This window comes from Temnothorax longispinosus, chromosome 9 (genome assembly GCF_030848805.1).
Source record: "Temnothorax longispinosus isolate EJ_2023e chromosome 9, Tlon_JGU_v1, whole genome shotgun sequence".
NCBI lineage: Eukaryota > Metazoa > Arthropoda > Insecta > Hymenoptera > Formicidae > Temnothorax > Temnothorax longispinosus.
The window spans coordinates 20,310,122-20,334,452 of record NC_092366.1 but is presented as its reverse complement, the minus strand read 5'-3'; the positions used below and the strand labels follow the sequence as shown (position 1 = coordinate 20,334,452).

The window sequence follows — 24,331 nt, the reverse complement described above, 5'->3', positions numbered from 1 at the left end:
ATTTCGTCGGGCCGCGAAACGAAAGTTAGATCTCGAAAACGCGCTCACCGTCGCGGCGCTGAGAATTAGAGAATTATTTATCCGCGGGGGCACACGCTTCGATTTCTGTGAGAATTTCTGCGAGAGACGCAGACGGGGGGAACGAGATACGCGTAATTCGGCGTCGGGATAACTCGGGCTTTAGTAAGAATACGACTCCTTCATTTACGTGGCCTGTTGATTTGCCGCCGACGGGGTCTTATCCTAAGGGCAATTACCGCCGGTTATTCTGCCGAAGGGAGAGACCTGCAGCATCCATTTATTTTTAACCCCGCGACGCGGCGTGGTCGGGCTCTCCCCGGATTCAATTCCGCGCGGGATGGAGGCGTAATGCCTGTTTTACTCGCGCGCCCCATTCGTCGGCCGTACACCGAAGACAGGTAAGAGCAGGCTTTGTTTCGAAAGCAATCGGTCTTCCGCGGGATCTCCCACGACCGCGCCGGGCACCGCCGCGCCGCCGCCGCCGCCGCCGACGATTCATGACAGAACAAATTACAGATCGGCAGAAAAAGACCATCGTCGGGCTCGTTCGCGGCTACGTTCCTCCCTAAGGCCCTACCCCTACGCGCGCGATACCAAGTCCGCCAAGTCGTGAGTCGCAAATTAATGGCGGCTATAATTTCGGCCGATAGTCGGCCGATGATGATGTATCGTTGCTAAATGCAACGGCGGAGTCGCCACGCCGCCGATTATTCACGGAATGTTAGCCGCAATCTCTTAATCGCCACAAGGTCGCCGATGATCGCTTGGAAATCGTCGGCGGGAGAAGTGCAACGAAAAAATAATCCACAATCTCGTTGTCAAATTTAGAAATATGACTTCTCGAGATACAAATGTCCTGATGTACGCACAGTTAAATCAAAACGTCACTAGCTTGCTTACAAATTAAGCAACAAATGTCGAAACAAATTTTAAATTATTCACCGTGTTCATCATAATTAATACACGTATCGATTTAAAAAATGCAGCTAGCACTTGTAACAACATTAAAATACGGTTCCAGTTCCAGGACCATTTAAAATAAGCCGTAAGACCAAAAGCTCTAAACTTTCTACAATAAGTACCTCGAGATACTTGTTTGTCCGAGCATTCCGACTGTTCCTTACAAAGTTCCGGGAATCTAATTTACGGGCGTGGGGTTCGCGGCCAGAGTAAGTCTTCCACGAGTCGTGGATCGTCCTCGGGAGAGAACTCGGGAACCGCGTACATAACGAGACGAAGGCATGGCGGGGCCGTCGCGAGATTATGACTCGTATCGACGGAAATACGGCGTGTCTCGCGGGGCTGCTCTCGACTGACTTATTTCGACCCGTTAGCCTAATTTCTCATTCCCGCGCCAAGGACAACCAGAACGACTTCTGTTCGGTGCAGTCACACACCGGGGGTAGACACACGGTCGCGTCCACCGCGTATACCGGTTATTATCTTTTTCGCATTTTTCGGCCGAGATTATTCTCGAAACGAATGGCCCTCTTAAGCCTCCAGACCGGATCATTAATCTGGGTTCGAGGATGGCCAGGCGGGCACGCCGGCCGCGGGGAGGAGTGGATGATGAGCGTCTACAAAGACCTTAGTGCGCGCCCGTGCGCCATCTCCACAATCGCTCTTTCACGGGAGTGATTTAAATAAAGGGTAAAGGACACTTCAAGGCTGACGGCAATTCTGTTCAATTTATGCGCGCGGATCCAATATATAACCCCCTTCCCCCCGCGCTTTTTTTCCTATTTTACGGCGGCGAGCCGTCGAGTAAGAACGAGATAAGTTTACACATTAATCAAAAGTGGAAACTGCTTCTCAAGATGCTGTACCGGCTGATCTATAAACGCGAAATCAATTGAAATATTAAAAAACGAACAACTGCCGTGACTGTCGCATTTCCTTCCTACCGCTAATTATTTAAAGAAAGAGAAATTTGTTACAAAATTTATTATCTTATATCAGAATAGTTTTGTTACACTATATAGAAAGAAAATCCGAAGAAAGACCTCCCAAAGGAAATTGGAGAAAAGCTACGACAGTTTTATACATCGTCGAGTATCGATCACTGAGAGGAACGGAAAAATATATTTACGATCGAGGGATCACAGTCCCGTCAATCTGAATCCGCTTTTGAGACGCTGTGCCGTCGAGCAAACGACGTTCTTGAGGGACAGTAATGAATTCTATTCTGGCGCCCGTTCGTGCGTAAATCAATTCTGACGGGTTGAAAGAATTTCCGCGTCCGCATCGACACCAGGAAGCGGAAACTCGAGATGTACCGGTGTCGGGGTCATTTATAGCAACGAATGTTTCTGTGTGTACGAGACGCCGCTGCGCCGAGACGTTGCCGATGTCGGTAGGTAGTGGCTGGCTGATGCGTGCACGGCAGGCCACCGTAGTGTACACAATCGGCTACGACCTCCCGGTACACTCTGCCGCGTGCACGCAGTGCGCCTCCGAGAAAGCCACCTCTCAGATCTTGATTCACTGCCTGGCCATAACGCGCGAATTCCGACAGTTCGCGATACTCGAACTCATGCGCCTGCCACATTTTCGTACTATTCCCCCTGCATTATCCGTGATGTAATGCTGCAACTCAATCCTCTTTCTCTCTCTTACTCTCTCTTGTTCATCTCCAACAATACATTTGTATCGATACCATGAGAGTGATTTTTCAAACGGGAGAATTAGCTTGATATTTCACAAAACGCGGCTTAATTGCTAAGCAGATGTCAGATGTGCATAAACTTTGTCTAACTGATGTTAATTAAAAATATTATTTTCCATAAAAAATGCTTCTCAGTATTTAGAATTGTTCAGTAAGATAAAAAACTTGATAAACGCGATTTAAAAAGTATAGAATTTTTCTATCATAGATTGCATTATTAAAAGTATAAAGTAAAAGAGGTAAGAATTAAGGATCCATATCAACACGATAAATGGATTTCGTGACGGTAAAGAGGGTTTCTCGCACGTGGTGAAAAGATAAATAATCGGTTAACAGGATTTGATCTGACAAATTTGCCCCCAATATCAGATTACAAGCTTCACTTACGTGTTCGTCCACAGAATATGTCAGCTCCCCGTCGTCGTAAAGAACGAACCACCTCCTCTGCCATCTCTGCAACAAGAAAATGATATTGACTGTTAGAAGAAATATTTATAAGGTTCACTATATAAAAAAATGTTAAGTAATATATATTTTCCAGTTTGTAATTAAGAATTCAATATTTAGATTTTACGAGGCAGCGACGGTTAATATAATATTCATGAATTTTTAGTAATTTTCATCGTTAGAATAAAATAAAATAATTAATTATATATAATCAAATAATCATAATTATTACTAGTAATCATTTGTGATATACAATTATAATCACGCGTTATAATTAAAAATATATAATTAAATCTACCTGATTATTATTATTTAAATAATTATCACAATTGCCGTAATTATTTTACAAGAAACAAGATCGCGATAGCGAAAGGAAAAACACCGATAGAACTTTCCACGGAGTGTTTTGCAATTTACGCAGAAAGGCGCATCCTACGCCGGGGAGAAAACAATTTCGCACGACTCAAGGTTGAACCTTTGATTCACCTCAAAGAATCTCTGAGGCCTCCCGCTACGTCAGCTGGACAATTAGCACGCGGCAGCCGTTAATTAGAAACAAAGTCGGCGGAGAGGGAAAAGAAAGAAAAAGCGCAGCCAACGAGCGCAGCAGCCGGCAGCGGCGGATCGTCACGATTTCTCTTTCATTGCCACGAGCTGCAAGCGAGACGCCGCGAAAAACTTATCGCGCTGCTCCGAACGCTTTTAGATGCTCCTTCGCACTTTCGTGTTCAAATTTACATGCGGTTTCGAGCTTATCTTACAAACTTCATCTTCAAATTTCTCCAAGAAAAATTTCCCTATTCTCAAATAAACGCACACTACGTATCTCTTAATTATTGTTTTCATGCAAATCCCTTGCGGTTAATAAAAGCCGTCGCTTTCACCGCGCATTGCACGACGGAAATACTCTTCGGGATTAGTTATACGTACGTGGCAACAGCCGCGAATTTGATGGGCGCACTTCGAAAGAATCGCGACGTTTATAGAGCGAGAACTTTACACGCTATACGATTGTATGCAAATGCACACAACGTGTAACGTTTTCGTCCGACCGCATGCACAGTTATGCGATACCGGCCATATCGATTAACCTCCTTGTCTACCATAGTGATGGGCACGATGTCCCGCAGGCAAACGCATTGACATAGAAAACACCGTTTCACAATGAAACTTCGTGAACAGAAAAATATACGAGTAGAGAAAATCGCTTAACTTATGAGACTCGTGTAAAATTAATTGTTTTGAATTAATTAACAGACAATAATAAAATAATTAATAAGTATCCATACGAATAACCGGGCTAATAAAATTAATAAATATTTTTCTCTCTCTGGATTCTTTTCTCGATATAAATAAATTTTGTCGTAACTAATGAGCCAAAATTCACGGGAATAGCCTTCTCTTAGTATTTCCAGAAAAAAGGTGTTTTTAATATTATTTGTTTCGCGCAGAAAATTTTTCTTCATGAATTTAAAATTGTATGTTAATGCTAATTTTTCTGAAAAAGAGGTACAATAAAATATATATTTTCCTTGCAAAACTACTAAAATCAATTTCGTAGTTTACTTTATTTTCACCATAATGCATAGCCCTATTGAATTTCTAAATAGCGCCATTCATGTGTGAACGATAAGATTTCAGAGAAGAAACCTTGAAAGACGTAACTGTAACGGAAACATAGCTGTCATTGATTCTCGTGGAAACGCAATCGTCACAGAGAACGTATCGAAAACGTGCCATTTGAGTACATAATATCTAGGTTTATGTGGTACCGAGGACCGATTTCCACGCTACGGCGCGACGCAGCCGAGTCCAAATCCTGGACAAAAGCGTGATGTTGCTTTTGTCCGCGAACGGACAAAACGTCATCGTCGTCGCCATGCAGAATAGGCGCATAGGTACCGTTGCAAAATCGCCGGACAAGACGGCCGAGGAAGAGCAGATATCAGCCTACACGAGGCGGCGGTATCTTCATCTGGTAATTATTCACCAGGGGGCCCCGTGGACCAGCCGTACGTAGACTCCGGCACGTGCGTGGGAAGATCTCTCACGGAGGAAGAGGAAGAAGAAAGAGCGAGACACGAACACACAATGCGCGAGAGGATTGAGACAGTACGACGGAGAGAAAGCACGGAACTCTCCTAGCTAGTACTCGTAATCTCTTCTTCCTGCAACGCGTGCCCTAAGAACCGATAGTTTTTTTTTTAAACGTATCAATAGACTCGGGGTCTAGCCTCTGGACTTGGATATTCGATTACAATATTGTCCACATCAATAAACATCATTTTACTCTCACGAGACTTTAAAACTGACTATTATCATAGTTTTTATTTTTTACTTGAGCACAAATATTACTTAATTATTATAGAACATATCTGTTGAATATTACCGCTACGCCCCGTCGTATCATCAAAAGTATTATTATCACATCACAAACTAATTGCAAAAGTACGACTAATATATCTCGAAATACACATAAATTTTGCCTTGTTTTCAAAGAACTTCAAGATCTTTACAAAGCATAAAATATTTTTTAGAAAGCATGTCGTAATTTCGTACATCAAGGAACCCGCATAATCCTGACCTACCGCATCCTCCTGGTTTCTACGGGCGGTTGTTAATACCGCCTACGGATTCGGGCCTTTCTGGTTCGACCAGTTTCAATCAACCGAAGCAGTTACTAAAGTTCCTAAAGTCCGGTGAAATGATTAATTGTATATTGCAATATAATCGAGAAATCGTCGAAATATATCTTCTGAATAGGAAGAATGGGAATCATATTATAGTAATTAATAAATGATAGAATTGGTTAAAAACTTAAAAAATCAACATAAAATATCAAACGTATTGACTGATATAATAATAAAAAAAATTCTTAAGAGGCAGATATTTTATAGAATAATTACAATATGATATTTACAATACGTGAAAATTATTTAACAACGACAGATTAAAAAAGACGCCAAGTGCACGTGCCAATATAAAAAACTGTCCTACTGAAAAACTTGTACAAAATTGTTTTAATATATCCAATCAAAAATATTTATTATAATATTGTATTATAATATTTTAGATAACATTTCTTATTTTTGGAATGATTTATTAAGCCAGTCCCGAAATTCCTGCAATATCGGGTTGACCTGCGGCAGGGTCGCAGCAAGCGTGATACAATACGTAAAAATTATTTAATAACAGATTAACCTTGGAATTAAACTCTTTTACAGATATATGAACGTTTCAATACCAATATATGTATAAGCTGGTAGCTCCACTCCAGCCACGTGCTCTAACTTGAGAAAGGAGAGGTTAGAGCCTCTCTGTTGGGGGACAATCGAAACCGAATGCTTCTTGTGCTTCCTTAGCTTACCGCTACGCGGTGTGTCTTTCTCGTAAGTAAAATTCGACACAGAACTGTATATAAGGCGTGAAAAATATCCTTCTAGCATCGCTTCTCGGCTCATTGAGCTAAGATCAAATGTGTAGTATCTGTTCTTATCAGCTTAATATCTGATACAGTCCCCATAGGGGACTCAGAATATTAAACTGATTTTTGAACCAAGGCGAGTGTATGGGGCTTGCTCCGACCTTGCCGCAGGTCAACCCGATATTGCAGTAATTTCGGGATTGGCCTAATAAAATCATTTCAAAAATAAGAAATATTACCTAAAATATTATATAATACAATGTTATAATAAAATACCCAAAAAGTGACAAATCACTGAACGCGCATATTCATGTAAATTACAGAAAATGTGCTCTTTTACTTAAGAACCACCGATGAGAATAAACGCGATTATTGCGAGAAAGGCGCGTTTTACATTTTTCATCGCAAGCTGGATATGTTTCCAACGTATCAGTACGCCAGTCACGAAGATCATATATACTCTTCGCCGAGCAGACTTCGGATATTCGCTGCGCGAACATAAGAATCTGCGATTTCTCGCGCTGTATTTTACAACGCCGCCACTGTATCTCGATATCTATCCATATCCGCGAGATCGCGATTTCGAACGACGTGTGGATCTTCTGCGTTTATACCAATCGAGCTCTAAATCCTGATTTTATCGCGAGCTATTACATGCTGCATCTTCACCTTCGCGCGCGTTAATCCTTCGGCGCGTCCGAGGGATTAACTCGTATAATTGGTTACGTAGAATTATTACGATCCGCTTTAAAATTATTATGTTGACTATATCTTTACCTATCAAGAAGATAAAAAATTTGAAAGAAAACGTGCCTCGCATACGATAGACGCATTTGTCAAATATCTCCAAGTTTTCTTTCCCAATAAGTATAGGAGAAGAAGATGATATGATTTTTTATGCTCTGCATAAACACATTAATCTGAGAAAACAGAACGCTGCAGGGTGTTCGTGACGATCTCCGTGTATAATTCGGTACGGAATGTCTCGATTTCCCAGTTACGACTTCCTGGTCACCCACCGATCGGACTTGGTATCTTCGTCGTCGGCTCGCTATTCGTGTTTCGACTCACGACCCTGTCGGCGTGGCCGCTAGCGTGCTAGCGTGCTACCTAACATGCGGATACCGTCGTTGCTGAGGTTGCCGAAGGGACCGACCATTGATCCCCGACCACAACGGTAACGTGACCCGACGCTTATTCCCTTGGCGATCCCCTATCGACGGAATCCGCGATTCGGCCGATCTTATTTCCCGACTCCGCCCGCTCTGAATATACCGCGGCCGGGAAAGAAATATAGCGGATCCTTTCTAAGGATTCGTAGTGCGCCGTGTCCTCGACATTCTTTGTCTTTCTATACTCGCATGTATAGCAATATGGAATGACAGCGAAACCATCCATAAATTCGCATTGTATTTTTTAATTGTAATTAAGTTAGAAAAGCTGTCACTGTGATATATAAATAAATTAAAGCTATTAGTAATTAGCTTAGTTGAATACTTCTTTTTATATTTTTTCCGCGAAATGTATGTACACTCGATCTTAGAGAAAATTTATTGATCCTGAAACATTTTCGTTTTAGATTTAATCAATGATTGTTATTACTTTCTAGATATCTTTATATACCAAATTTATTTCGCTACGATTTATTTGAAGAAATTTATAATTATCGATTAATTAAATGATTTATGATCAGATGCACCGCTGCTTTTCGATGCATTTTTCGACGCTTGGCAAAGTTACGATTTAGTATCTGGATTGTGAAGCATTCTCCGGGAATGCCGTTTAATCTTCAGCCACTCGAAACGAAACTAACTAGTAATAATAAAGAATCATGCTCGCAATAGCGTGACTAATATTTTCGCGCAAATAAATTCATTTCACTGACTGGAAATGAGTTCCTGTCGCGGACAACATAGTTCCGAAAGTGACCATAAATAAACGGAAATCATTTTTCACTAAACAGACTTCTAGTTTCTATTAATCATTCATCAATAATTACTTAATTAAAAATATCATTCAAATCATTAGTCGATTTTAATTTTGTAACTTTTTAAAATCAAAATTTTACACTCTTTTTTCTATTTTTACATGTTCCACAGACTTCAATAAAGTGCAAATCGACATTCTCCCGTCTGCCAAAAATTATTAATTCGAACATAGTTATTAGTCGCTGACGATAATGTTATCAGCTAGTTATTTGGCCCGCAATTAGTAAGCCTCATTTAATTATATGCTCATGATACGATCTGTACAATCAGTGCCGCCACCACGTCTCGAAATCTCGTTACAGCTTTCCGTCGTAATTTAGACAGCACGGCGCGGCGGCCGCGTCGCTGTCAATTAAACGAGTCAACAATGTCCGGCGGCGTGATATGACGAACACGTAGCTCATTTAATTATCGGACGTTAGACAGGTGTATCGGGGAAAGTATATAATGTCGGTGATAGTAGGCGGAGTGAAAGTCGAGGTGCGCGATCGTCAACCAACACGACGAAAAACGATCGTTTGTTCGAGTGGTTTGTCCAGCTAATTGGCGTGTCCCAAATACGCGATACCGTAATGACGTCCACCTGAGACGAGCGCGGTATAAAATTTGCCTAATTTACGAGAACAAAAATATTCACGATTTCATGCAGATATAGGTTAATATTATAATTCTATATATATATATTAATTTTGTAATTCGTCGCGAATCGCGTGACATCGAGCTGTCGTTCCTCTTTTATAAATGCGGGAGAAAGGTTCCGGCGATTCAGTGGATATTCAAGCGGAGAAATCAGTTCTGGTACATCGGGCGGCGCGACGTGACGATAAGCCGTGGCAAAAACGATCGATCGTTTCGGTCGACATCACTCGCTCTACGTGGCCCGTTGTCGTTATCAGCAATTGCACGGGGAGAAAAAGAGAAATTCACCTGACCTTGATGAAAGTGACCGCTGCATTCGCATCGACGAGTGACGACTTCAGATAAGGAATCTAGCGCATCGAAATAACGGTGCATTTTTTCTTCGTGAGAAATGCGCTTCACTCTTCTCATTAATATTACCATTATCGCATTTCTCTGCTCAACTTTTAACTTTAACGTACCAGCGAAGAGATCATTGTCAACTGACGTGATAGTTTACACTGCCCCGCCTAAATACAATGGAAGTGTTAAGACAGAAGAGAAAGATCGATAATGTTTCTCGAAACGAAAAAAGAAAGAGATAATTCTGTCGGCGCAATCCTATCGATATTGCTGGTTGATCAACGTTCAACAGCGTGCAGGAACGTTTCCGCAAAGTGCGAGATACAGCGCCAGCTGTGTTTCCAGGTTGCGTTGTAAATGAAAGAGAGAGAGATACGAATCTGCTTATGTCAAGCGAAACGACGAGGATGCACGTCGCGGGTCACCGCTTTTCGCGCGCACCCGGGTACTCGGCGAAGTCACCCAAGGCGAGAGAACGATGATGAACGTCTCGCCCCGACACGAAACCCGGCTGATTTTTGCCTTCATGCTCTGCCAACCATGCGCCGCGGTAATTCGTCAGCTCGCGACCATACGACCGACCACGCCCGCAGGAAGAATCGAACGTCGATGCTACTACCGTTCGTTTCTTCGCATTCCTGGATTAAATCGCGATACGATCGTAATCGGGGTGTTTGGTTCCCGTTCTTAAACAAATCCAACGACAAATGGCACGCTGAAAATGTATAATGCGTACAATTCTAAATCCATGCTACAGCAAAATCTATGGTGAAATCAATGATGGAAATATTTTATAAATTATCAGTATAAGAATAGACAATTAGCTCTTTAAAAATATCTATTAATAAAAATTTTCTAAATTGTAGGGAAGAACTGAGACTTTGTTAATTATATAGAAATTATAGAATTATATGAGAATAAACTATTAAAACTTCTTAAAATAAAATAAAATAAGTCCTCCGTTTTTAACATATTAAATTAATTGGATTGATTTGTGTTTCAAAAAATTTGTAATAAATTGATATGAATGTTTAACAGTTAAGCAATTTTTATATAATAATGTAACTATAAAGGCTTTTATATTTAATTTAAATCACATGTAGTAAAAAATATAATGTATAAAAATTACGAACTATGCCATTTGAATAAATAAATCTTTCTTACGGTTTAATCTTTGCCCACATAATAATAGTCAAGGTACGAGACTTTAACCATAACTAAATCTCACTTGAGGCTAAGGCGTATGCTTGAAGGCGAATCAAATTGCGTCGAAAAACACGCCAACAAACGTGCATGTATAATATTCGCGAAACGGAGCAGCCCTGAAACGCGAGATCTCGCGACCGTGAGAAAAAAGCAAGTGCCCTATATTTCTATAACTCGAACGGAAGAAATCCTCGAGCCATCTCTCTTTCTCCCTTTTTCTCTCCTGCTTTTCTCCACGTGAACACAAATCGGAATTTCGCCAAGGCGACTTTCCACCCACGTGGCACTAACCTTCCAGTCACTTCATAATTTATCTGCGCTCGATACGTCAGATTTACGAGCCCGGAACGAAGGCGATCGAACGAGGAGAGAAAAAAAGAGACTTCGCGTCGTAATTTGCACCCTGCCATAAACTTCGTGACACTGTACCGTTATAAATAACGCGGTCTACAATGTTAAACGCTATACGTCTCCGCGCACGCACGCAGAGATGGGTAAAATGAGAAAAACCAGAGCTGTGATCTCGTATAAGTTAATCTTGTTTGAAACATCATCATGATAAATGAAGAAATATGAAATAAATTCACATGCTGAAAAAATACCGCGGTGTCGTAAATAGCTGTAATGTAATGCGCTTACAGAAACGATCGGTTATAGCGGAACGATTTTTCAGACATCGACGATTCAGATGGCAACCAAGACATTAATGTTATTTAACCGACATGTTTTACTCGGCATCGATTATATTCGATATTATAAATTTCTCTATAAGCCTCTCTTGGAGCGAGCCACTTTTCGCGAGAACGAGTCACGAAAATCGGGCGGGTTTTGTTTGCGAAAGGGTTGGATAATCGCGGTCGTGGGAACGACGTTAGTTCGGTACGAGGTTTCGCACTATCCAGACCGTGTAGAATCTAAATAAACTAGCACGAGAGGCGTAGCGTCCGAGAGCCAGGGCGGACGGGCGAATCGCTTAATCGCTTATTTATCGCGCGGCCGTATTTTCCCAAGCTGAAAAAGTCTAAGCGGCAATGCTAATCTCGACGGAGAGGGGTCGAGCCCCGCCAAAGTAACCCCGTCGGCGAACAAATCATCGGGACTGCTGCAATCCCAGCCAGAGCCCCGGCAGATCTAGATATCCGTCGACGCCCAGGAGCGGACGGTAACTTTTCCGGAATTTGAAAGACATGCTGTTAAAAGGAATGATAAACATATTCGCACAAAGTGTAATATGTAACAGTATATGGAATGCACTTTGTCATAGCTAATAAGTCAATTTTTCGTTATAGTCAATCTCATAATACTACAATCTACGTGGATGTGAATGCTTATAGAAGAACCCAGAGTAGACTTCAACGTTCCTTCTTCCTTCCTTTTCTTAGAATATACTTCTCTTTCGCTGCCTCTCACTCTCTTCCTTCCTCTTTCTCTCTATTCTCATTACAAGAGGAAAGATGACGAGGAAGCGGCGACGGGAGAAGAAGCAGGATGCAGAGAGGAATCCAGCTGGCCGGCGACTAGTGACAAGGCCAAAGCACACGAAGGAAAACGAGGGTACATACGTGCACAGACACATTTATCCCTGCCTCTATCACGGCCCTGACTGGCGTCGACAGCTTCCTGGTGCTGACTTGCGCAACTTGCGTCTATAGCCCGCGATCGGGCCGCTTCCTGCAAATCGCGGCCATGGGCGAAAGAGACTGCGAGAGGCCATTGCGATTATCCACGACGCAATACCAATTACAGATTTATAACGGAAGGAAAGTACTCGCTCTCTTTCCGATCGGAAATAATTCCATGTATAATTCAACATCATTTCAAAATTGTACGAAAATAAGTAAATTGCTATAGCAATGTGCGGTATTCTGTAAATATTAAATTGAAAAACAACTTGCTAACTTTGTCGGCGCAATCTTAAAGTTTGTACAGAAATTATAAAAAATTGTAAAAATGTAAGACATTAATATTCATGGCGTTGATACACAAGTATCTCGTTAAAAAGTAGCAGTAATTCAAACTAATGAAACTTGAGCTTCTATGTTTTTAAAAATGCCTAATTAATTTTGTTTCAAAATATTTTTTTTTTCGTTCAACTCATTTAATCTATTCTTCAACTTCTCATATTCTCATTCCTTAATAATATTTCTGCTAAAAACGCAAAAGCTATTAGCGTTTTCTCCGGTATGATATTCAACGCGATGAAATTTCTATTCCTAAGAATTACACGATATCTCGAATACTGTTTCTATATCATTTCATCCATGCAAAGCGTAACATTCCTCGTAAATCTCCACCAGACGCGGATTAGAAATCGAAATAACGTATCGCTGACGCGATTTAGTTTTCACGGTTGCGCCCCGGTTTTCACGGTATTTTATCCCTGGTACACGCGCGGTATATATCTGCGACTCATTGCAATTAATACAGATGTCTGGGAGTGGTAAGGAAACTCCGGATTTATCGTGCTGTTGGGAATGAGTATACGGCGATCGTCTCGGGGTTATCGTAATTAGATTAATATCTCCGGATTTACGATCAGCTCGTTTCGCGCGCTATACGAAACAGGCCTCCGACTCGTTACCGACGCTTCTTTATCGTCTTTCGAAGGAAAGAAATCTTCCTCTCTTTCTCTCTCTCTTTTTCTTTTCGACGACCGGCCTGACGGTGTGAGAAAATCGAGTCGCGCACGCCATAACGTAGAGCACCGAAGCGGAGGCGTGTTAAAAAGCAACGTTTTCAGCGACAGGAGGTGTAAGGGTACCGTTAATTGAATAAAATTCCCTCGGTTTCCTGATGTCGAGGCCGCTAAAACCGTTTATGCAGATTGCATAGTCCGCCGCGATTGCTCTGTCGCGAGTAGCGGCCAACCACGTTTTGGAAGAACCGTAAACGTAACGTCGCACCAGTCGTAAGACACGTTCTGTGAGGCCAAATCGAACAGGTTAGACTCTTAATAAAATGCCGCCGTTTGCGATTACCGCATATTATGTAATTACAGCGATATAACTTGGATAACGTTGCTTGAAAACGAGTATTCCATAATAAGATAATAAACTACGATGTAAGTATAAGAATTGCAAATGCGAAATAGAACAAGGTTTGAGGAGAATTTCAAAAAAGCTTATCCCCTGCAGTGTCTTCCTCATAACCAACCCGATCGTTTCGATAATGGAATAAAAAAGAGATCCATCATGATCTAAATCTAAATCAACGCTCGTCGTCGTGATCGCGATGTTACGTCCGCGGTCGACGTACTTATTGCATCGATAAATTATCATGTGGGGGAAATCATCGCATAATTAAGCGAGGAGGAACGTGCCGAAGATCCGCGTCGCTTGGTGCACGATCATTTTTTCTTCCATCGGTCTCTTGACTTTATCCCGCCGGCCAATCTGCGACCGCGAGTCCCGATGCTGTTATCCGACGTTCACAACGGAAAGAGAAAGAAAGCTCGGATAGCGGTCAAGTGTACCGTTCCGCGCAGATCGACGACGACGACGACGCTATACGACTCGATTATTACTCGTCATTGTAACGAGCTTGTAATAGCGAGATACCACTCGCCTACCACGTCACTTTACGACTGATACTTTACGCGAAAAATCGATGCCGACCGGAAAGACACATTATTTTCTTCCGACGATCTCCGTCAAACAGGAAAAACATATCTTATAATCGAGTATAATCGACAGATTCCCGAAAAAGTAATAAAACTAGTAAGATTCGCAGATCAGTAATAAAAAAAATAATTAAGTCGACCAATTCAAGATACGTAGAAACATATGTCTTCATTTCGAAAAATTGTTGTAAAACTCTTTCATTTTGATTGTTATGTATTTCATATTCGAAATTCTAAAACAGTGTACCTCTACTGTAAAATATATCTACTTTCTTGAAAAGTTTTTAAAATTATAGCAATTTTTAGAGTTATAGCAAGACGTGCATGTCTTGATCAGAGCAAAATTAAGTACTAACCATAGCAATTAAAAAGTTTGTTATTTAACTAATGTCAGGATGAGTTATGATATAGCTATTATCAAGAACTGGCAGAAAGGAAAAGCGCGACAGAAAATCGCTTCGAGTTTCGAGTCGTCGCAAAGTTTCACCTCCTCTATTAAAATAAAAATAGCAATAAGAAAAAGAGAAAGAAAGAGAGAGTACATTAGCTTCGTTAAGTTACGACGTTCCTAGGAACGAGCAGCGAACTAGCGACCACAATCCACGGCGGTGAAAAGTGGCCTTATCTCCGTTCGACGCGCATGCCAAAGAGACGAGGGATCCTTATCGGGGCAGGATGTTTCGCAGGAGGACGCCGGAGTAAGTAGCAAAGTATGTAAGCCGTGTTGAGCTATCGTTCCTACGACGTGCGTATCGTCGGCAACGGTAGGTCGATAGGCGCGATACCGGTTATCTTCGTTCTGTTAAAAGAAAGTCCTTCCGCGAAATCGCTGATAAATCGAAAACTAGAAATGTCACCGGTCTCGCACGCAGATAATCAAGAGAGAAAAGCCCGAGTCATCGCGAAAGTATCCTAGCGAATCGTGAAACCATTTCTCTAATTAATTTTTTTTTTTTTTTAAGTGATATCGCCCAAGACGTATATAGTATGCGCTATTTATATTTGCTGATAAAAATTAGATGCAGAAGATCGTGTCAAAAGTAACATCCTTAGATATTCAAAATATTATTCATGTAATATTATTATGTTATGTAAAAATAAAGAGAAATTACACTTGAATTTTTCAGATTCTCGTAAATAATAGAATCTTGCTTCGTTAATTAAAATTTTACACCGAAGACTTGCAGTAAACCTGATAACTTCGTCTCGTAAATGTTCACGAAAGGAAAATCGATTCCAGATTCGTGAAGAAATGTGTCATTAACACGATAATAATAATTTATATCTTATATACGTCAGCAAATACTCATTCGTACAAGAATACGCGTCTAACACGCGCTCGGTTGCCAGGAAAATAATACAGGGATATCCGATTTCCGTGCGGCTTACAGTTTTAATCTGCTCTATCAGTTGTTTTACGCCTCGAACTGACGGAGGAACGAAAGAAAGATTCTCGATCGTTACGTCAAATCTCGTAACGTGTTCGCACGTGCTAAAGCAGCTAAAGAACTCTCTCGGAGATCCCGGATGTAAGAATATCACGAAGACGGCGACGAGGAGCCGCGATTACGTAATAAATTATTGCACGATCCGCGATACGAGTCCTCTAACGAGATGACCTTTCGCCACGAAAATTCGAGCCGACTTCGCCCGACGTGTTTGCACGTTACGCGAGGTATGAGGATTCCCGAAGCGCAATCGATAGATGATAATTATTCTTGTCTTTAACATTCGATGCGATTTCCAACATGAAGGAAAAAATCATGTACATTTCTGAATAATAATTGAATTCTCATTCATATCGTAATATATTCCGATAAATAAAGGAAAACGGTGATTTTACGCTATAAACATACGGTGGACATAGTGAGAATTTAAAAATTAACGCTTTAACATTTTGTTTGGACTCTTGAAATTCATGCGTAAATAATACATCGATAATTTGTATCTTCTCGTAGCGGCTGTTTGGCAAACGAGCAGGATACTCGAAGCTGCTAATGCCTGCGAAACATTCACGCCGTATTCATGTCATAACGGGATACGCTTTCATTAAGTAAATAAATTAAAATCTTTCTCTGCTTCAAACTAAGCAACACAGCTCGCGCAAAATACTCGTTTAAACGGAGAATAAACTTCTTTCTCATCCGACTCTGGTTGTGATACATTCTGCGAAATACGTAACCAGCTTCATCACTGCTCTCGCTACGTATCTTCACTGTGCAACAAGCCACGTAAAAACGCCACGCAATATATTCCTTATGTGCGCGGTTTTTTTTTTATGAAAAGAATCTCTACTCTTCGGAGCGGAGTAACAATTTCGCTGGGATATACATTACTACTCCGCCGCAACAAAGCTCGACCTTTACGAGAGGTTTTATTGTCGCTGCTCAGGTTTCTTAACTCTGTATCGCCCAATTCTCTTGCTTTCATACTAGAAGACCGGCATTAATAAAATATCTTACTCAACAGTTAAATTAAGATACAGATCGTACTGCGCGCATTGCAATCGGAGTCAGTTATCAAATTTACACACGAAGGAATTCTATCTTTTCTCCCGCTAGAAAAAAAATTTGCATTGTCGTATTCGTCAAAAATATCTAAATCTTACATCTCAACTTACGTCTTAATCTCGCAAATAATCACGTAGTCGTCAAGGCAATTCTTAATAAATCAAAACTACAAAAGGAAGTAATAGCACACGTCGGACAAATGTGGAGTCTGTCAGCTTCCGAGCGAGCAGCTAAAGGTTAAACACGGGCATACATCACATTTCGCGCCGAGACATACGGACGGCACGGTATGTTACTCGGAAGCTATTCTGGTTTATGAAGGGTTAAAGTTAATATCGGGCGAGAACATCCCATATCTTCTGGCGGACCGTGCGTCGCGGTTTTCCGACCGCGGCGGCTCCTCCCTGCGAGTGTATTCCCGTGGAATTCGCACGCGAATTCCTCTTCGTACAGCGCGACGGCTACTGCCGAAGAGAATAAAAAGGTAAGCCTGAAATTCCTCCGACGCGCTACTTAAATAAGGTTCGCGGCTAAGGCGATCGAAGGCGCCCCGCGGAGCACGGAAAAGCGCAAACCAGGAAGTGGCAGGAAGACGATCGCAATCAACTGAAAATCATCGCAGAGTTTCCGGCAAAAAATATCGATCGCACGCAATTTTCCTGTCGGCAAAGAGTATCAATTTGTATGTACGTACGCGCATCCGACGATCTTGAATACCAGTTGAATTCAATTTTTTTTAATTGAACAGGTAAGAAATTCTTAGCGATTGTAGTTTTGCACAGATAAACATACAAAAGGAAAAATAATAACGCTTGATATCACGTACGTTTAACTTGGCAAACAATTTCATCATACATGTCAGAAAGTAAGGCTACAAATCGGAGGAAGAACGGCTGTTTTTACTTCGCTTCTTAACGACTTGTAATGAAAAGCGTAAACACGAAAAATCTTCGCGCGCGACTGCGTGACACAGAAATCTGTAATTAAGGCCGTGCGATAAAATTCGACGTCACGGTGGTCTGCAAAAGCTGAAGGAGACAACATGACAAATGCGACTGAGAGGAAGAAAGAGCGAGAAAAAGACGAGAAACGAATTACGAGCTTTCTCATCTCTCTGTTAGTGAAAGACAAATTATGGACTGCACGAGTTAGAACTGCGCGATCGAAATATTCACGGCATGCGAGCGAAGGTGAGAAAGAGAAAGAAAGCGTGCGTTGTAAAATAGAACATAGAAAAAAGTAAATTAGAGTAGAGTGAGGTGACGAGAAAGACTATAATCAATGTAAAAATTATTGGTGAAATGTCGTGTCGTTATTAAATAATTTAATTAGATAATTATTATGTAAATGACAATGTAATTAGATAATTGCGATATATTGAAGACAGAGGATAAATATTACAGGTAAGGTTTTCACGTCTGTCTTTCTGTATCACACAAAATTAATTAGCCAACGCTAAAAGGATATAAATTATTTTACGTTAAGATGACAAGTGATATGTTCTCTACACCACGCAATGGAAGTAATTGCGATAAAATAAACGCCGAAAGAGGAGATTGCGCAGAGGTAGAAAGAGCAATTTCGTCTGACAAGTAATACCGGAGATAAAAAGTGAGAAAGGGAGGTATCGACCATGGCTCGAGAATTAAGAAAAGAAAAGCCGCTCGGAGAAAAGAGGAAAAAAACGAGGACTCTTATCGCGGTGCAAGAAGGAAGGGATCTTGAGCAGCCACGCTGACACGTAACCTCATTTAAATGCGGTTACATGCCGCAAAATAACAGTCCTTTAAGCTCATGGCGGTCCGATTAATTGTCCGGGGGGATTCGTCGACCGACCAGCTCGGAGCTCGGTCCGCTCGCATGCAAATCCAGCGGCCTGCACGATGTTACAGGTGGGAATTACGATTGCGTTACACTTGCCGAGGCGGAAACCAGACGGACGACTTTTAAACAAATTATCCCAGGGCCGCGTAAAATCTGACACGGCTCCGGCCGCGACGTCACGCGAATAATCGTGCACGCCACCGTCTGTCGGCTTTCAAATTATTAACTGCTTCCTCGGCGACCGTGTCTGGAATAGTATTAGATAGTGCGTACATTTTTGCATCTTTTTAATTTTTTTTAATGTAGCGAATTTATACACACACATATGGATAAAATGACGCGAGAATTCGGTAATATAATTTTAAAAATGTCATGCTTCTGGTTTGAAAATCTTTCGATTCGTCGTACACTTTGTGCCGTGAGATATAAATTACGGATGAAGTAAGTCAACTCGAGAAATAACTTATAAGAAGAATATATGAACCGTATTCTTGATGCGTGACATAAGTAACACATATCAGTTATAACCAGGACATGATGAACGCGTTCACCGAACTCGCCACATAAATCAACAAGTTCTGAAAGCTGGCCAGAGATTACGAGAAAATTATAACAGTGATCGATTGAGTCACTTATTACAGCATTTCTCCTAATCCAGATTTAGAATAGCACTTCAAAATTGTAAAGAGAGTCGTTTCAATAAAATTCTCATAAATTTACTAATTAAATAATTATTATTAAAGACTAAAAAAACAGGTTTTTTAATTCAATCAATGTCATTAGCTTCACATCAAATATAGTCACAATGCGATATTTTATTTCCTTTAAAAAATTTTGAATATCCTATTTTCATATAATTCTATCATTTCTATATAATTCATAAAATTTCAGCTCTTTCCTGCAGATTATACAGTTTTAATATATTTTAAGCAATAAATATTTAATGCTTAATAAATTTAAAACGCTAAGAGTCCATCTTATATTGATATAATTTGTAAAATATTGATTTCAAAATTGACCTCGCCATAGCAATTAGAACTGCACGACGCACATTTCCCACTAACGTGATTGCCCCATTAGGCCAATATTTTGCAGTTTGCGATACCGTAATCGTTAACCCGCAATCATTAATCGTACAACCGATTCCACGTCTGTCGTTAATTTATCGGCGCGTTAATGCACGCCTCGCCGAAGCTCTTAAGCATTTACGCGGATTAAAAGGGCTCGTTCTTCGTCGGGATACATACAGCTAGCTCGCGAACAAGCGTCGGCCCTCGCAACATACGCGTAATTGGTATTAATTAACTGAAAAGCGCGAATTAAATTAACGGTCCGCCGTCGAATAGAATCACGTTGCATAACGAGAGGCTGGGAGAGATCGAAAGAGGATTCTCTCTCTTGCGCACCTCGCGGAATACGGTGAAGGATGCGGGAGGATCGAAGGTTATTCTCCGCGCTCGGTTGTTCGCGAGAGCGCGGTAAATGGCGACAGTAACATAATGCCTGTTTTGTTTGACTCCTCCGGCGCGATGTAGGTATATGGCTACCTTATATTCGCAAAGCCGCGAATACGCTTAAACAATTCTCTTGATGCCCAGTAAAATAGCCGTGCCCGTTTTACCGATCCTATAAAATCGCATTACGCCGACGATTCCTTCTTAAACTTGCCGAAAAGTATTTATCATTTTGGCGCGTATTTAGGCGAATCAACCATTTATTCATACAATCTCGCATGTTCATAACGTATTATCGTATATTATCCTTGCGCATCAATTATAATGCAACAAAGTGATACAATGCACATATTCATCACTCGGAGAAATAAAATATACTAAGTTTCTCTTCGTGATCTTTATCGACGGCACGATATTTCACTCGACAAAATTATAAATTAATTTTCGAATATTATTTAGCATACCGACGTATATCTAACCGTGGCATGGGAAATTTTCTTCCAACTTTGACCCTATCCCTGCCAATAAAAGTCAAAGTGAAAGTATAAATAAGCACCTCTTTGATTAAATGGCGTATCTTCACGAGCCGTGCGTGTTTCTGCGCGAACAATATAATTTACATGTCATCGACCTATTTGCGAGACGAATAACGACGCACAACCGGCCCGGTACCCGAGAGAATCGTAAGATTTTTCTCCGTTGCGTCATTGTTATCGCGCGCGAATCAACGATGAAGCGCCTCGCAAACGCTACTTTTCGCAAACAGCCGCTGGCTGCTGACATTTCCTAATCCGCAGAGGAGAGAAGAGGAGATACCGCTGCGGAGTTCGCGCGCGGCGGAATCGAGGAGATGCGCGGCCGTCGCGCACCTTTCACTCGCAGCGCGGAGCGCGGCAAGCATCCTCCGCGCGGGCTTTTACAAAAGGTTACATTTACATGTGGCGACGAGCTCGTCGTCGTGCCATTGTCGGGGATATCATTGTCTCCGGGGTTACTGCCATCGGCACGTGCGCGAGGAGCGAGGAGCGTGCAGCGAGAGAGGAGAATGTCGGTCACTTACCGCGAGGGTGCCATTGATTCGAAACGGGCGCACGTACAGACCGCTCATTATCTTCCCGCGCGGAGAACGCGGACAGAGATAATAGACAAAAGAATATTAGCGTGCATAGAAATGCAAAAAGGTTACTCTCTTATCCTTTGTATTCCTATATACGTTCGGGAGTATGCGCATGGTACTGTGCATATATACATATAAACATGGAGAAGATTATTTTCTCTTCTCTTTTGTATTTCTATATAAGCGGGATGATATTCTTTCAATATGACAATGCGACAAATTTCTTACGTGCATCGTGCCTGTTTAGCTAGGGTTAAACATCTAAATAAGTACAATTATCTTCTTCCATTCTCTTCGAACGATTAACTCGTACACCCCCGCAATTATCGGACTTTCCGATCTTCCAGCGCGGAAATTATCTCCGTTGCCAAAGCTTCCAAGCGTTTTCTGACTTATGCGCGGTCAAGATCGATTGTAATGACGCTTTTTACAGACGCGTAATAATGTTCTCAAGTCCCGCCGCCGATAACCGTGATTTAGCCGAGGAAATATTTCACGTAACTTCGCGCATCCCTCTTTAGACCCCAAGGAGGAGTTAAATCCCGCGAGTGCCAAGGCCGCACGCATTTGCACCGCGCGGTTTATCTTCATCTGCGCTTGAACTTCCACGATTTTATTAGCGGGTAAACACCACACACCCAGCGATAAATTATTCCTCCTCCTGTAACGCGCGAGAGGAAGGGAAAAAAGACCGTGTTCGACCCACCCCCTTAACCTCGCGGATCAATTCTGCGTGAAGAAGATTTTACTTTCTCGCATACCCGCATTGCGCGCATATTTGTACGTGCGTACGTACTTATTTATTCTATAATAAATTATCGCGTAACAATAAATAAAACTCCCATCACATCCTCTACGGCGCGGGCGTCGGTGCGGCGCCGGGCCGCGACCGCGAACAAGTGATAGCAATCAACTGTAATTCGACATCGTACCTGCGCTCGCACTCTACAAACATGCCGGATAAATAGAAACAAATCGCCGTGGCGATTTCTACGCGTGTAATTCGCGTTTTATCGCGTCCGCGTCCTTGGCTGCGATTCGCGTACGGCGAGACCATATACGAGGGACCACGATGAAAACGATAAATAATAACGAGAGAGACCCGGCCACGGCCGACGCCGATAACAATTGAGAGAAACGATCGTGCGGAATTAATTATTGCGCTCCGCCTGCGGCGGGAGAGCGCGTAGGCTCTTTTTCTCTTTCTCTCTCTCACTCTCGCTCCTTCTTTCGCGCGCGAACTCCATTAGATAACTCTTTGTTCCGTCCGGAAAAGGGAATGGCATTTCCTTTTATCGTTCCTTTGGCCGTCCAATTAATTGCATCGAGTCGAGGCCGAGAGCCGACAAAAGGGCGAATCGGATTGTCGAAACCGTATACCAAACTGAATGACGGCACATAGAACGCTACTATAAAATCGTCGCGTAATTAAAATAATTAAGTGCAAATAATGGTTACAAATGACGCTTTTAGAAACGTATCGTATAATAATACTTAAGAAGATAAGATTCCTAAAATTAATTTGTTTTTAACTCTGAAAAATCTTGTTTCGCAATTTATGCTTTATTTTCGCGGTAAAAGACATGCAGTAATGTAAGAACAGTCTAAAAATGCGTAAAAAATATAATATATAATTAATATAAGAATAAAGATATAAAAATATGAAAAATACAAATTATTATTGAGAGACTAAGATCAATTGATCAATTAATGATGAGAATATAACCATTAATAAGTTTTCACAAAAAGTTTGGTAAATATATAAAATAAACACAAAAAAGGATATGCAGCAGTTGCATCGCCAAGAAAGAAGAACAATGCCAATTACTCGTTACATTTTCGTAAAAAAAACTTTTTACGATAAATATGAAAAGTAGAAGATGCAACAAGGTCGACTTTCTTTTTCCATTATACGCGCGTATTAAAGTAATGAAAAGTGGCCATTTAAACTAGCAACTTTCACATGTTTAAAATTACATTTATAATATTGCATGCTTGCAATTGCAAGTAAAAATTCTCTCTATCGTGAAACGACAGAGATATCGCCACTTAAACAAATAAAATTTAATGCATTCTAAATTGTCGCATGTAAAGATGAAACTATAATTACGAATTACTTATACTGTTTAAGTGGTAAGAAAATTTCTGAAGATCTAAAAGGGACGCCGCGGAATAGCTTATTAAAGCGGACGCAGGAGGAGTGCACGTTTTCTTCATAGTCCCAGTCTCACGCGACATATCCCTTAATTAGACTTTTGCCGGTGATCCTAAAGGCGGACTGTCGCCGGACAATTAAGCGTAACGCACGAGAACCTTGATTTCGCGTCGCGGGATAGAAACAGACGGAAGTGTCCCGCCGTCGCACGTGGGGAACGCCCTGGCAAGTGTGGGAGGAGCGGCACGAGGAAGTGTTTCTCTGTCGCGGGTACGCGAAGCTCGCCATGGCCATGGCCGTAGTCGTCGGTGGGTATGAGACGAAAGAACGAAAAGAAAGGGAAAAGAGAAGGAGAAAGAGAGAGAGAGAGGCGGGAAGGGAAAGGAAAGGGCAAGGCAGGCCGGACAGTGGCCAAGAAGCGAGCAACGCGGCGGCGGGCATGCACAGGCGGTTCGTCTCGGTTCGTCGACCTCGGTAGGAATGCGAGGCATAACCTACCGTAACACCACCACCAGTGCCAGCACCAGCACCACCACGACGGCGACGTCACCACCGACAACGGCACCGAGCGACGCGAATCTGAGTCCGTGCCGCGAGTGTCGGCGACGTGTAACCACCTGCAAGTGCCGCGCGGAGCCGCGTTGCCCCGTCCACAACCCTCTTGGAAACCCACCGATCCAACACCAGCGTTCCCTTCGTCTTCTCCTTCTCTCCTTCCTTGCGTTGAATCAGCCGCCTCGCGCCCGCGCCGCGACGACATCATGGATCAAATGTCGTAGATCGGAGGCGTGATAAAAGTAACGACTTGAGGTCGACCGCGATATTCTGCGGGATTGATCGGTCGGCCGAGGTAGTCGTGAAGCACGTACAATTGCGGACGAATGAATGAGTTTTAAAAAGGTTTTGCGTCTTGAAAACTT

At 41.9% G+C, this 24,331-nt stretch overlaps 1 protein-coding gene and 1 non-coding gene across 5 annotated transcripts in view; one reads left to right on the top strand and one right to left on the bottom strand.

Moving 5' to 3' along the window:
- Nucleotides 1–24,331, bottom strand: part of Osp (myosin phosphatase Rho interacting protein outspread) — a 166,490-nt gene that overhangs the window by 74,257 nt on the left and 67,902 nt on the right. For all 4 annotated transcript variants that reach the window (XM_071787493.1, XM_071787491.1, XM_071787492.1 and 1 more), the window contains exon 3: nucleotides 3,074–3,139. In XM_071787493.1, the coding sequence (XP_071643594.1) occupies nucleotides 3,074–3,139 (66 nt within the window). The remainder of the gene's footprint in view (nucleotides 1–3,073; nucleotides 3,140–24,331) is intronic.
- Nucleotides 6,578–6,771, top strand: LOC139819858 (U2 spliceosomal RNA). The gene has a single exon (XR_011733834.1). It is a non-coding gene; the product is annotated as a U2 spliceosomal RNA (small nuclear RNA).